Source organism: Vidua macroura, chromosome Z (assembly GCF_024509145.1).
Source record: "Vidua macroura isolate BioBank_ID:100142 chromosome Z, ASM2450914v1, whole genome shotgun sequence".
Classification (NCBI taxonomy): Eukaryota; Metazoa; Chordata; class Aves; order Passeriformes; family Viduidae; genus Vidua; species Vidua macroura.
In genome coordinates, this window is record NC_071611.1 from 40703860 (window position 1) to 40719050 (window position 15191).

The following is a 15191-nucleotide window of genomic DNA, read 5'->3' on the forward strand; positions in this document are numbered from 1 at the left end:
GGATGAAGTGACATACATGGAACCAATGAGGAAAAAAGGAAGGAATGATCTTACAGAGGGAACCAATGGGGATAACAAGAACAAAGAACTTCCCAGAACAGGGGAATGGAACAACCCTTGACTGACACAAACTGGGGAGGGTACATCATATGATGGAAATGTCTTTCTCTGCATGGAAAAGGTAAAGGTCTCTCACACCTGTGTGATTTCCCATGGCATTCCAGGGACCCCTCCCACAGTCACCCTTGTGGCCTATCACTGAACTCACTTGGCAAGCTGAGCTCTCTGTCCTTTGGGGCAGGGACTCCCACGGTGACATCAACATCAACTCTTTGCTCCTTGGTTCTTGTCCAGAGGCCCTGAGCTGTGCCACTGCCAGCTGGGAGCTCCACTGTTGTCCTGCTGCTCCCAACAGAGCCTCCCCTGTCACTCCTACCCTGCCCATCCCTCCTGAGGAGCCTGCAAGTGTCCACCAGGGCACTGCATTCCCAAGACTCATCCCAGCACCTTTGGCTTTCACTCCTGCCAAGGATGTCAAATCTCTGGGACTGGACCAAAGCCTCGAGCTCCTCTCGTTTATTCCTCATGCTGAGTACATGGATGTAGAAACATTTCAGGTGTGGTACACTGTAGCAAACAGCTCCTGAAGCAGATTGAGGGATCCTATTCCTGCTTGTTTGTTCAATTTTTGGCACACCATGCCATTTCTTAGAATTGGCGAGGCTAGTTTGGACCCTTTCCCCCTTCCAAGCCAGCTTAAAGCTCTGTCAATGAGCTCCGCTGGCTCCTATGCTGGAGCTCTTTTTCCTCTGTGAGAAAGGTGCCTCCCATCAGGTGTGAGAGGATCAGGTGTTGAGTAGATCATTCTGTGGCGAACAAACCCCAAATTTTTCCATTGACACCAACCTCAGAGTCAGGCATTGGCCTGATGGATCTGCCTATTCCTATTGCTATAACTGGGTGTTTTGGGAAGAATTGAGGAAATCACCACCTGGGCTCCTGATTCCCCTGCAATTGTCACAAGTCCCTGAAGTGTCTTTTTATTTCCTGGTGACTTTTTGGTGACCCATTTGCAAGGGGCTCATTGCGGAGCGGAGCTCTCCACTGCCGAGGGCTGTGGTGCTGTCACCATACACGTGAGACATGACTAAATTGGTTGGATTGGTAGTTTTGGGTTAATGTTTGGATTTGACACTGATGGTGACTCAGGGCAAGCTTCCACTTGGGGATGTGCAAGGACACGCACGGGCACCCATGGACACGCAAGGACAGGCAGGGACACGCACACCCTGGTGAACATTGCTGGCCTTTATTGGCATCCGCAGCCCCGCGCCGCAGCCGCGCTCTGTGGCTCCTCTTCCTATTAAGGGAAAGCGTTAGTGTCCATGAGCATCAGTCACAGGCAAACAAAGCACTTCCACAAAATCAATAAAACTTACATAGAAAGGCTGGAGGAAATGTTTATTCACACACAAGATACAGACAGGACCACACCATCAGACTTGACAGTAGTTTTACAAATACAGTAAAGTCACTTTATAAAACAAGTGAGTGAAAATTACTTAGGTTCTAGAATTCTCTATAATTTAGAAAGTCTGTTTGCAACTGAAGGAGTGCAAATTGCTTATGGATAAAGTATGAGCTCCGTCAGCTATGCTCCATCAGACTTGTGTTCTAGAGCTTTCACCAGAATGGTTTTGCATGGTGTTTTCTTTTACCTCATGAGGGAAGGCCGTGGGTGGCAATCAACTGTAGCAGCCAAATGCTCCTTATCACACCCAACCCAAGCCACCAACAACTGCATTTGCTTGGAAGACATTCTGAATTTGGGACCTATTTCTGCACCTGCTACCCACAGCAAGGAAAACCTACTCTCCTGAGCTTCTCCTCTGAGATCAGTGACACTCATCACATGAAGAAATGTTTCTCTACAAGAGTCAGGCAGGGGTTGTAGAAAGAGCACATGGGAAATATAACATATCTGGTAAATGCAAAAGCAGGGAAGCAGAGTGAATAAAATAGAAAGAGAATGCTAGTCCTTTAGTAATGTTCCATGCAACACAGTCACAGGACAATTTGCAGTAGGCATCAACTAAGAGGCAGTCACAGAATGGTTTGTTCTGGAAAGGACCTTCAGACATCCATAAACACCACCTTGTCCCACCCCCTGCCACAGGCAGGGACACTTTCCACTATCTCCAACCCCTGTCCAGCCTGGCCTTGGAGACTGCCAGGGATCCAGGTGCAGCCACAGCTTTTCTGGGCACTCTGCCAGGGCCTCACCACTCTCACAGTCAGGAATTTCTTCCTAATATCTGACCAAAACCTACTCTCCTTAAACTGGAAGCCATTCCCCGTTTCTCTGTCACTCCAGGTCCTTGTAAAAAGTCTCTCCCCTTCTTTCCTGTGGGCTCCCTTCTGGCACTGGAAGGTGCAATTATGTCTCTACAGAGCCTTCCCTTCTGCAGGCTGAACAATCCCAACTCTCTCAGCCTTTCCTCATGGTGCTCTGTCCCTCTGACCATCTCTGGGAGACATCTCTGGCTGTCCTTTTGCCTCAAGAGTGTCCACAGGAAATCAGGAAATACTGTGTCTCTGTCTAAAGCACTACACTTGGCTATGAGCTGCGGATGCACAGCAGCTGCTGCCCACGCAGCACAGCGTTTACAGCACTTCAACAAAGTTTGCTTTAATCAGCGCTCAGGATCCACACACAGGCAAAAGCACACAAAATGAAACTGCTGAACAGAAAATCCATCCAGATCTTTCCTCCCCCCACCCCAAGTCTGACCTTGAAGCTAGTTGGATTGTATAGCTAAATACAGAATTAGCAAAGGCCTTAGGAAGGGCTACACCAATTCAAACTCTCTTCTGACAATCAGGATAACCTTCCTGTATTATCCCATGCTACCATCCCCATTCAGCTCCCCAACTTGATCAGAAATTGTTGAGAAATTTGGAATAGATATAGTGGCATGCATGCTTTCAAACACATTTGCTTGCTATGAAGGGCAAATACAAGTTTGGCTCCTGTTCTGCCACGGAACCCATCTATGTGATAAACACAAGTATGGAGTATCTTTAAAGTAAATTCCACTTGATCTCTGTTTCTGCAAAGGATGCTGAAGAAATAAGTTGCATTTCTACCAAATGCAGGTATCTACCTTTGACAGTATGTTCCAGATATTGAAAGGACAAAGCAGAAAAGCTTGAATAATTGTGAAAAAATATCACTACGAAAAGCACTTTCTTGTGTGCAGGGAATTAGAAGTTTTAGTTAAAACCATGGAAGGCACACACCCCTTCAGGAGACAATTTTATACCTGCCGGGTTGCCTTAGCCCCTGTCACAGCACTTGCAGACACTGTTACACCACTTGGAGGTGACAACAGCATGTCATGGTACTGCATGTCCTGGACAAACAACACCAATACCACAACACCATCCAGCCTCAGAATCAGTCAAGCTGGAAAAACACTTCCCAGATCATCAAGTCCAACCTTTGACCCATCTGCACCTTGTCACCCACACCACAGCACTAAGTGCCTTGTCCAGGCGTTCCTTGGGCACCTGCAGGGATGGGGACTCCACCACCTACCTGGGCATCCCCTTCCAATGCTTAACAGCCTTTTCCAGGAAGAAATTGCTGCTGAGAGTAGGTTTGATATTAGGAAGAAATTCCTGACTGTGAGAGTGGTGAGGCCCTGGCACAGGTTTCCCGGAGAAGCTGTGGCTGCCCCTGGATCCCTGGGAGTGTCCAAGATCTGCTGCCCACCCTGAGCCCCCCCTGGCCCAGCCTGAGGCCTTTTCCTCTCCTCCTGTCCCTGTTCCCTGGAGCACAGCCCGACCCCCCCCCCCCGCCTGTCCCCTCATGTCAGGAGTTGTGCAGAGCCACAAGGTGCCCCCTGAGCCTCCTTTTCTCCAGGCTGAGCCCCTTCCCAGCTCCCTCAGCCTTTCCTGGGGCTCCATTCCCTTCCCCAGCTCCATTCCCTTCTCTGGCCACGCTCCAGCCCCTCCATTCCCTGTGTGAGGGGCTCAGAGGTGACACAGCACTCGAGGTGTGGCCTCATCAGGGCCAGCGCAGGGACAGTCCTGCCCTGCTCCTGCTGCCACACCAAGCCCGGAATGCTGCTTCCCATCGCGGGGCCTGCCCACCCCCGGCAGCCCCGATCCCTACCCTGCCACACCTCCGACTGAGAGTTGCACTTCACGAACACCCCGGCCGTGGTCCGTGTCGTAGCTCTGGCCCTGGCTGATGCAGCCGCCCCCCATGTGCCCGGTCGGCCGCAGCACCGCTGTGCCGAGTGCTCGCTTCTGCGAGTCCTCCATGACAGCGACTGCCGAGGCAGGGACGGGGCGGATCCGGGCGGGCAAGGGAGGGAAGGGACGGGCCGAGAAGGGCGGGATGGGGCGGAAGGGAGCGGGCAAAGGGCGGCTGAGGTGCCTGAAGCGGTTGAGGCGGCTGAGGCGGCGGAGGGACCCGGGCGCTATTGTCAAAAGATCCTCTCGTTCCTCGGATGCTAGTTCTCCCCTGTGTTCGGTTTTATTATTCCCTTAATCACCGAACAATTCCAAAATCGTTTCACCAATTACAAAATCACGTAATATGTTGAGTTGGAAGGGATCCACAAGGACCATCAAAGTCCAACTAGTGGCCCTGCACATGACATCCTCACTATCCCATGTGCCTGAGAGCATTGTCCTACAGTGTTTTTCTTACAATCTACACAGCTGCATAGTAAAGGTACTGGATCTCCAGGATCTACTGGTAAATTTATTATTAAGCCCTGAAGAAATTAAAAGACCAGAAAAAATTCAGCTTCAAATATGATAATATTTGAATAACAAATATTATCAACAGAAGTAAGGCAACAACACAAGTAGTTATAATGCTGAAACTTCTTTAATACAGAAGTTTGATGCTAACTTACATCATCTTAAATACATAAGCTACAGTTCAGTAATGACATACATAATCTTACAGGTATTAACCTAAAGTTTTAAATAAATAAGGTACACTTGATAGACGTGTCCTGGCTGAAGCAGACAGTAGGTGCCAGGGCTCTGCTCGCTGTTGCCAAATTTCTGTATTAGTCTCTTAATGTAAGACAGATTGTTGTGCGGATACTGGCATCCATTCTTCACTTCACAGTAGCCGGGACTACACTAGGAATGAAAGATAAAAAGAAGATTAAGGCATGTAAGCATTTCTGTGGAGTTTAGAATTGCATGTTCTTCGGTTTAAAGCAGCACCAAAGACAGCTCAAATGGGTGGAGTCTGAGGGCTGAACAAATTCTTTGACTTCGTTTTGCAAAAATAAGAGTGAGCACACGTCGAGTCTCCGCATCAGTGGGAATTCCTCATGGTTTCCCTTTGTCTCCTGGCACAGCACGAGGGAGCTGCCGCGAGCACCGAGGCTGAGCGGGACGACGGGGCCGGAGGCAGCGGGGAGCCCGTGAGGAGATGGTGAGGCTGAGGAGCACCTGCGGGGGCTGCGGCGGCCGGGAGGGAGCGGCGGCACTGAGGGCTCTGGCGGGGAGCTGAGGGGCACGGCGGGACTGAGGGGATTGAGCGATGGCGGGGGCGGCAGGGGCTGGGACGGTCTGGGGGCTGAGGGCAGTGGCGGCGCTGGGGACGCTGAGGGCAGCGGTGGGACTGAGGGGGGCGAGGGTGAGAGCCATGAAGGCGCTGAGGCCACTGAGGGCACTGAGGGCAGCAGCATGGAGAGCTGAGAGCGATGGCAGCACTGAGGGCTGGGTGGGTGAGGGCGATGGCGACACTGAGGGTCCTGAGGGCTATGGTGACACAGAGGGCACTGAGGGAAGCATAAAGAGGTGAGGGCAATGGCGGCACTGAGGGCTGGGTGGATGAGGGCAATGGTGGCACTGGGGGGCTGAGGGCCATGGCAACACTAAGGGCGCTGAGGGCAGCATGGAGAGGTGAGGGCGATGGCGGCGATGGTGGCGGCGCCACTGGTCTGAGGGCAGTGACGGCTCTGGGGACACGAAGGGCAATGGTGCCTCTGCAGATCTGAGGGCAGTGGCGGCACTGAGGCTGATAGCGGTTCGGGAGCACACTGAGGACGCTGGGAGCTCTTTGCAGCCACTGCACTGAGGAAGCCAGCTCGACCCACAGCCATCAGCCCGAGCTCAGCACCTATTGAAGTTGTGTCAGATTCTTTGAGGAGAAGCTTTCAACACTCCAGCCTGAAATGGCCTCCTTTTTGGAGGTAAGTCTGCTCAATGGCAGTGCTGGGGTCTGGACTTTCTTGCAGGCCAGAGAAGTAAAGGCTTCTTTCATTCATCTTTTAATGGACAGTGGTGCTTTTTAGCCTACAGATTTTTGCCACATGCTCCTAGAAATGGCCAATTTCAACGTATTTTTGCCTGCAAACAGCCAGAAATGTGTGGTTTGCATTTGGGTTTGCAGCACATGGTCTTGGCAGTGTTTGGAGTGAGATCTGTCCTTGCTCAGCTGGGTTGGGAACAAAGACAGCACCTGGATTTCTGCCACCTCATTTCTTACAGCTCATGGCATAGGCCAGTGTCAGAGTGTGAGGGCGTGAACCCTCATTTGATGAATTATGGTTTTCTGAGTTCATGTTTCGCCTAGGAGGTCATTTTGTGACAGCTTGAGCTTCTCGTTGGCACCTTTAATTTGGAGTTGAAAACACTTGTCATATGAACCACCAGGGCAGTGCTCCCCTCTTGTTACACATCCCTTGGGAGTGGAGAAGAACAGTTACTGTGTGCCCGAAGTGACTCCAAGAAAATACTGAGTGATCTTTGGTTAACTTGTTTTTGTTTCTCTTCTAAGGAGGATGTCAGTGTTGCCTCTGAGTGTTAGGAGAGCAGCCTGTAAACAGAGCGGCAGCTGAGACAGCCGTGCCTGGCAACACAAGCAATGGGAACAGTTCCCTGGAGCCCGAGGAGCCTGGTAAAGAGGAGGGTCCACGTTCCTGGAGAGAGCTCTGAAAGGGCTGCTCTGAGCTGGGCAGACAGGAAGGGAGATCAGAAGAGTTCAGTCCCTGTCTGCAGCGTTGCTGCCTCCTGTGCCTTTGGTTCAAATCCTGCACTGGCACCACCTCCCCAAGCCCTGCCCCCACGCTCCTGCAGAGGCACCGACACGGCAACAGAGCTATGAATGAACCTGACCTGTGGGAGTTGTGTCACCAGCCTGACCCGTGGGAGCTGTGTCACCAGCCCTGATGTCCTCATTGCCAGCTGAGGTCCATGGATCTATGTCCTGCAGGGTGACAATGCTATGGAGGCAGCACTGAGTGGGGTGACTGTTGCAGCAACAGGAAAAACCCCACCAAAATGATGAAGCCAATGCAAAAGCCCAAACTTCTTGCCTCAAATCATTACCTAAATTTGATACCAGTCTGCTGATCCCTATCCTGAGACACAGGAGAAAAACAAGCAGCTGAACATCTGAGGCCAAACAAGTCTCCAGTCCAGTAACTAAAGGAAAAGCCTAAAGGTCCCCAGCTTAGCAAGGCCTCAGAGGAGAGAGGGAGCCCTTTGGGTCTGCATTCCAGATCAAGGCTGGTGCAGCCTGCAACCTTGCAAGGAGCTCTTTCCCTCCCAGCTGCTCCTCCCAGAGCTGGTGGCAGGGCTGGAGGAGCTGTGGCTCACTGCAGAGGGAGTTCCTCTATCCCAGGGAATGGAGCTGGTTCATTACTCAGCTCCCAGCACCCTTCAGCTTCAGCCCTTTCAGTGAGGACTGAGGGCTCTGTCAGCACAGGGAAAGAGCAGTGCTGGCGTTCTTTGTGTGAGCTGGGACTGATTAAAGCTCTCGTGGGTGCCACTTGCACTGGGAATGCTGTGGCTTTATGGGGATACTTCAAAACTTTACAGTCTGGAAAACTCTGGAAGGATTGCTGTTCTCTACAAAGCAGACTCAAATTCCCAAGTGAAAGTATGCCGTTCCGGCCATCTGTCACAGTCCCTGCTAGAAGCACAGTTGCTGCCCTGGGAAATGTGCCCGAGGACTGCTGCTCCTGTTCCCGGTGCTACCAGGAACTACCCCGTGTTCCTGGTGCTTCCCAGAGCTCCACCTGGGGTACCTTGCCAGGAGGGCTGCCCTGCACAGGAGGAAGTGCCTGAGCTCCCAGTCTGGGCCGGCCCTCCTGCGTGACGATGGCAGCAGCACTGCGGGGCCACAGCTCCTCGTGCAGAGCCCCAACTGCTGCCCTGAGGTCCCTACAGACACCAAGAGACTGAAGAGGTACCACAAGGAGAACCTGCCAGGCGGCCTGGAGGTGCCCAGCCCTGCTTCCAGCTACTCCCAGCAGCACCTGGACTCATCCCTGGGGCCTGCTGCTGCCACCCTCGAGACAGCTGAGCAGTGAGACCGGGGGGACATGAGGGGTTTGGGAATTTGGGTGGTGTGGGGTTTGAAAATCTTGGGGTCCGTGTGGGGGCAGTCGTGTGCCAGGACACGTGGAACTTCTGTCACTTGTGTGCAGAGGGGAAAGGACCTGGCAGTGAGGCTTCTGGCAGTGCTTTCCTGCCAAAGAATTGCAAGGTAGACTGGCTTTCAGGAGGGGTGAATGGGGAGGTGAGAGCTAAACAGACAAGTTCTTTGCTCTTGGAAAGCCCCAGAACTTGTTGGGATATTTTCTTTCTAAGCCTGCTTGGGAGGATCTGGGATTTTATAGTCCCTGAGAGAAGTACAATTGCTGCTAAGGGAAATGTGCGCACAGCTCATACTGACTCAGTCTCCCCTTTTCTGGCTTTCTCCAGACTCCTCCAGGACAACTGAAGCTGCTTCTGGATTGCTCCCAGGTAAGGAGGCTTCCCCAGCTCTTCCACAGAAAGTGGTCACTACTCCAAGAATTTAGAGACTTTTTACTGTGGCCACAGATCTGTCCTCATGCACAGCCCCGTCTTATATTTGTTTCTTGTCAGTCCTGTTATAATAACCTGAAGAAATTTTTAAACTGAAATTGATATTTGCATATATTAGCAGTCTAATTGTAGCAGTTTCCAATAAATTAAAGTTTTAGTTGAAATGGGTGTTGACCTGTGTTACTCAAAGCAATTAATAGACATAAACATTATGATGCTGAGGATTTTGGCAGTGAGTGAAGGTGAATGGAGGAAAATATCCAGCAGATCTCTGAGTTCCAGTAAAGCTGCACAATGAAACCACAGATTTTTGATGGCCCAACCCACTGTGTAAATCTTAAAATCCAGAACAAGTTCGCTGTGGGAGAACTCAAAAGAGGAAGAGCTCCAGGGCACTGCTGGCTGATGGATGTCTCTGAGTCACCCAGCTGTGGATGTGTCAGGCATGTGCTGCTTCCAGCAGATGAATTTACAGGACATATTTCCAAAACAAAAGACCTGAGAATTTGTGTGTGGTCATCATGACCAGGACCTGAAAAACCCAGATTTTCACTGCTCTAAAATCCAGAGGCTTTAGGTGGGGACACAGATTGTCAGAAAATGGCCTGTAGATAGAATTTCCATGGATTATATCCTCTCCCCTTTCCCTTCCCCTCTTTGCTCATTTTGTCTCTTATTTTCACATACAGAGTTTTTTACCATCTGACCCTTCAAAAGTGTTTTACCACCCCTTCATTACCTCTGTCAGATGCTGTTTGAAGGTGTTCTCTCTGTTCTCTCTACACCTTCCCACCCTCGCAGATGCTCTTGCTTGGTGACAGAGGCTGTCACCAACACTGCCAGCAGTGCCTGTGAAGTCACAGCTGGAGAATTTGTGCTGGCCCAAGGTGCTTCCCTTGGAGGGGAAATACCAGCAGGAGCTCATGCTTTGCCTCCCCATGCTCCTGAATCCCTGGAATCCCTCTGGGCACCCCTAGAGGATACACAGAATGTGGCAAAGCTCCAGGGGCTGGGGGCTGGGGCTCTAGGCAGCAGGACCTTCCCTTGACCCATGGGTATCTCTATCAAACACTCCCTGCTTTTTGGGGGAAATCTCTTCAGCTTTAGGCGCTTGTGACCCCAAAGGACGCCAAAGACTTGGCCCTTTATTCTGATAAAGCAGATGATGGGAAGTTTCTCTGCCCATGGAAAAAAGCCCTGACCAATTCTTTTGACCTAAGCAGCCTCCGTGCATGCTCTTTGCAGGGGATAAGTGCAGGTGTTCCAGTGCAACTGGAGGTGCAGATCTTACCAAAGAGGTGTCCCTCCTTTGGGAGGAGAGAGAAGCCAGGCTGTCTCTGGTCTGTAAATGTGTTCATATTTTCAATCACTGGTGGATTCTTCACTGAAGGATACAGAACTCAGATATGCTGTGCATGTGATAAAGAAAATATAGTCCAAAATTTCATCCTGATGTAGAGGTTAGAAAAGCTATTCTAATACTTGTCTTTGTTTCCCACTGTCCAAACAAGAAAAAAATTAAATTGATTTTCCTCATGCTGGGACAGTTTTGGAAGAAAATATAATTCCAGCAGAACTACACTAAAATACATGACTGATAATCTTATCTATGTGTGGCAAACATCTACAAAACATAACATTTTATTTATGTTAAGGCAATGAATTCTGCTGCTTAATTAATTCAGTAAATATGTGCTGGAAAATTACATGGGTCTTATGGCTGGAAGGATGCTGTTATTTAGAACATGGTTATCAGGACTGAGCCATCCCTTACCCAAGGCTACAGCAGAGCACTTTCTGGTGAGTACACTTTTTTCTGGCAGTTTAGGAACTTAAATCCTCACCTCGTTCTCACATCTGTTAATTACTTCTCCATCTTCTGAAAAAAATACTACTTGTTGTGTCCCTCAAAAATACAGTATTATTTAAAAATAAATCAAAACACAATACAAATTATCCATAACAAACCAAAACAAAAACAACTGTCCAAGACTGAGCACCAAGATGTTTCCTATTACCACCCAAGTAGCAGTTGCATCTGGACAGTTTTCCTTATCTCCTGTTAATGGGCCCATCAATGTCTTGCCACATGACTCAGAGATAACACTCTGTTAAACAGTTCTGTTTAACAGGTGATTAAGAACACACCTTGTGACTCAAAATAACATCAGCCCATTGTGAGATGCTCCACCCAGGGGGAGAAGCTAGGCATTCCCACCTGGATAAATCCAGGGATTTCTAGACAGGAAGGGAGCCTTTCCACAGGTTTCCAAGAAGACACAGCAACCACATCTGCCACTCCAATTTGGACTGCTACCAGCACGCTGGCCAAAGAGGTGTCAGGTTGTATTCTGACTTTGCCAGTGATCTTCCTTTTGTATCATTGCATGTATTTTTGTGTTCTTTTTTTCTTTTCCCAATAAATTGTATTTCTGACTTGGAGTCTCTCACTGGTTTTGCTTTCAAACCAGGACATATTTTTGGCGCCCAACGTGGGGCAAGAAGGTACTGAGAGAAGTCAGAATTACAATTTTGTATTGTAGAGGGTACCTATTCATTATGATGCTTAACATGCTTTTTTGGGTCTTATACCTAGCTCTCTATATTTTCCCGAACGTGGGGAATTATCTGGCAGTTGTAATGCTCATGTGTAAACCAGGGTATGGTATGAGAATTGCTTTATTGATCTATTATGTCTATTGCATTATAACCTCTGAGGCAATGAACATGATTTGGAATATGTACTCAATTCTGTTTGCTTGTCCTAATCTAGGCTGCTACGTCTGGGGCCTCAGCAACCACACCCAGCCCCTGGGGGGAGGGGTAAAGATTGATTTTTTCCACCCTTTCAGGCTTGACACAGCAGTTTTTGAAAATGTTAAGTTCCCTCTGGATGCCAAGGACAGCATAATGTTGTTGTTAGTTCTGCTTTCTCTTCTCTGCACAGTCTGCAACATGCTTAGAAACAAAACACTACATAGTGTGATGCAGCAAAACATACATAGTGTGATGCAGTGTCTTCTTGAGGAAGAAGAAACAAGGAGCAAAGCAGCAGTGTCCGTATCCATACAAAATGCCACAACAGCATCCATGTTGACGCAGACTGTCACAGAGGAGGAAGGAAGCAAAAGCAAAACAACAGTGTCCGTGTCTATGCAGACTGCCATGGAGGAGGAAACCAAAAGCGAAGCAAGGGTGTCTATGTCTACACAGACCGACACAGAGGAGGAAGGAACTGAAAGCGCCATCAGCATCTCCACACAAACCATCACCAAACCAGAGCAGCCTGAACCAATAGTAGTTGCCCCCGTTCAGAAGAAGAAATCAAGGAGCAAATCAGTCCGCATAGTGACTGATGAGGATGCTGCAGGACCTTCGCACCCAGCAGAAGAAACAGAACCAGAGATCATCACTCGCTCTATCCCTGGGTGAGCTGCGTGACCTGCGGAGGGAATTCACCCGCCAGACAAACGAGTCCATCCTGACCTGGCTGCTCCGCATCTGGGATGCTGCAGCCAATGACACCATTCTGGATGGAAGTGAGGCCAGGCAACTGGGATCACTGTCCCGGGATGTGGTCATTGACCAGGGGATCGGGAGAACCCAAGAAACTCTCAGCCTCTGGCGGCGACTGCTTGCAAGTGTGAGGGACAGATACCTTTGTAAAGAAGACCTCCAGGTGCACCAAGGAAAATGGAACACCATGGAACAAGGTATCCGATGCCTGAGGGAATTGGCTGTGTTGGAAATAATTTTCTTAGAAGACGAGAGATTTCCTAAGAGTCCAGACTGTGTCCAGTGCACATCGCAAATGTGGTTGAGATTTGCACGGCTTGGACTAGAGATGTACTCCCATTACCTGGCAACACTGCAGTGGAGGGAAGGCGAGGACAGGGTGGGCATCTTAGCTAATAAATTAAGAATTTATGAGGATACTGTCACCGCCCCATTTTGAACCCATGTCTTGTCTGTGGAAACAAGGTTGGCTGAGCAAGTCCGGGACTTGATTGAAGAAAGTCATCAGAAACTAAAAAAGGAACTTAAGGAAGAAGTCTACCATATTTCACCAGAACCAACAAGAGTCTCTGCCATTAGGAGCCGGCGTTCCCAAGCCAAGGAGAAAGGATACACTCCACGAGGAAACCTCTGTTTTTTTCTTCAGGAGCATGGAGAAGACATGAAGAAGTGGGATGGAAAACCCACCTCTTCTTTAGCAGCCCGAGTACGTGAACTAAAAAGAACACCTAACACAAAAAGCTCATCTAGCGTCAATGCTGCTCCAGTCTCTCACACACAGAATTCCAGACAATATAGGAATGATGATATAACTGACCCTCTTGAAGGAACCTCAAGAACCTATTTACAGGAAGAGAGCAACGTGTACCATGACCAGGAATAGAGGGGCCCTGCCTCTAGCCAGGTAGAGGACAGGGACAATCAGATCTATTAGACTATGTAGATTCGATGGCCTGGCACGTCTGAACCACAAAAATATACAGCTTTGGTTGACACCAGTGCCCAATGTACCCTGATGCCATCAAGATATGTAGGAGCAGAATCCATTTCTATTTCTGGGGTAACAGGAGGATCCCAGCAGCTTACTGTATTGGAGGCTGAAGTGAGTTTAACTGGGAATGGGTGGCAGAAACACCCCATTGTGACTGGCCCAGAGGCCCCATGCATCCTTGGCATAGACTATCTCAGAAATAGATATTTCAAAGGCCCAAAAGGACATCACTGGGCTTTCGGAATAGCTGCTGTAGAGGCAGAAGATATCAGAAAGCTGAATACTTTACCCAGTCTCTCAGACGACCCCTCTGCTGTAAGACTGCTGAAAGTTGAAGAACAACATGTACCAATTGCCACAGCAACAGTACACTGTCAGCAATATCATACCAGCAGAGACTCTGTGATCCCCATCCATGAGATGATTCGTAAACTCGAGAGCCAAGGGGTGGTCAGCAAGGCCCATTCACCTTTCAACAGCCCTATATGGCCAGTGCGCAAGTCCAGTGGGGATTGGAGACTGACAGTAGATTACCGTGGCCTGAATGAGGTCACACCACCACTGAGCGCTGCCATGCCAGACATTTTGGAACTTCAGTACGAGCTGGAGTCCAAGGCAGCAAAGTGGTATGCGACCATCGATATTGCAAACGCCTTCTTCTCCATTCCTTTGGCAGCAGAATGCAGACCTCAGTTTGCCTTCACCTGGAAGGGAATGCAGTACACCTGGAACCGACTGCCCCAGGGGTGGAAGTGCAGTCCCACCATCTGCCATGGACTGATCCAGGCTGCACTGGAAAAGAATGAGGCTCCTGAACATCTACAGTATATTGATGACATCATTGTGTGGGGAGGCACAGCAGGGGAAGTCTTCGAAAAAGGAGAAAAAATTATCCAGATTCTGCTGAAAACTGGTTTTGCCATTAAGCGAAGCAAGGTTAAGGGACCAGCTCGAGAAATTCAGTTTCTAGGAGTCAAGTGGCAAGATGGACGTCATCAGATCCCGACAGAAGTAATCGACAAGATCACTGCTATGTCTCCACCTGTCATCAAGAAGGAGACACAAGCTTTCCTAGGTGCCATAGGCTTTTGGAGGATGCACATTCCCGAGTATAGCCAGATTGTGAGCCCTCTCTACCTGGTCACCCGCAAGAAGAACGATTTCCACTGGGGCCCTGAGCAGCAACAAGCTTTCACCCAGATCAAGCAGGAAATAACTGATGCGGTAGCCCTTGGCCCAGTCAGGACAGGACCAGAGGTAAAGAACGTGCTCTATTCTGCAGCCGGGAACAATGGCTTGTCCTGGAGCCTTTGGCAGCAAGTGCCTGGGGAGACTCGGGGTCGACCACTGGGATTCTGGAGCCGGAGCTACAAAGGCTCTGAAGCAAACTACACTCCCACAGAGAAGGAAATCTTGGCTGCTTATGAAAGAGTTCAAGCTGCCTCAGAAGTAATTGGCACCGAAACGCAGCTGCTTCTGGCACCCCGGCTACCAGTGCTGGGGTGGATGTTTAAAGGAAAGGTTCCTTCCACACATCATGCCACAGACACCACATGGAGTGAATGGATTGCCCTCATCACTCAGCGTGCCTGTACTGGAAATCCGAATTGCCCTGGGATTCTGGAAATTATAACAAACTGGCCTGAAGAGGAGACTTTTGGATTGTCTTCTGAAGAAGAAGAGCAAGTGGCACATGCCGAGGAGGCCCCACCATATAATGAGCTACCGGAAACTGAAAGAAAATATGCCCTTTTTACGGATGGTTCCTGCCGAATCATAGGCACTAGTCGGAAACGGAAAGCTGCAGTGTGGAGCCCCACACGACAAGTGG

The 15191-nt window shown here is 49.6% G+C and overlaps 1 protein-coding gene and 1 long non-coding RNA gene across 3 annotated transcripts; both read left to right on the plus strand.

The window, feature by feature from the left end:
- The first annotated feature begins 5400 nt into the window (after positions 1–5400).
- Positions 5401–9011, plus strand: LOC128821517 (uncharacterized). 2 transcript variants are annotated; one of them, XR_008441144.1, is made up of 4 exons: positions 5401–5467; positions 6030–6230; positions 6818–8350; positions 8749–9011. It is a non-coding gene; the product is annotated as an uncharacterized LOC128821517 (long non-coding RNA). The 2 variants fall into 2 exon arrangements; XR_008441143.1 differs by having other exon boundaries at positions 6030–8350.
- Positions 9012–10118: 1107 nt separating this feature from the next.
- LOC128822300 (uncharacterized) lies at positions 10119–13252 on the plus strand. Its single transcript, XM_054003993.1, has 5 exons — positions 10119–10653; positions 11119–11196; positions 11325–11358; positions 11450–12281; positions 12835–13252. Exons 1-5 carry the CDS (start codon positions 10561–10563, stop codon positions 13250–13252), a joined length of 1455 nt encoding a protein of 484 aa, XP_053859968.1. The 5' UTR covers positions 10119–10560.
- The last annotated feature ends 1939 nt before the right edge of the window (positions 13253–15191 follow it).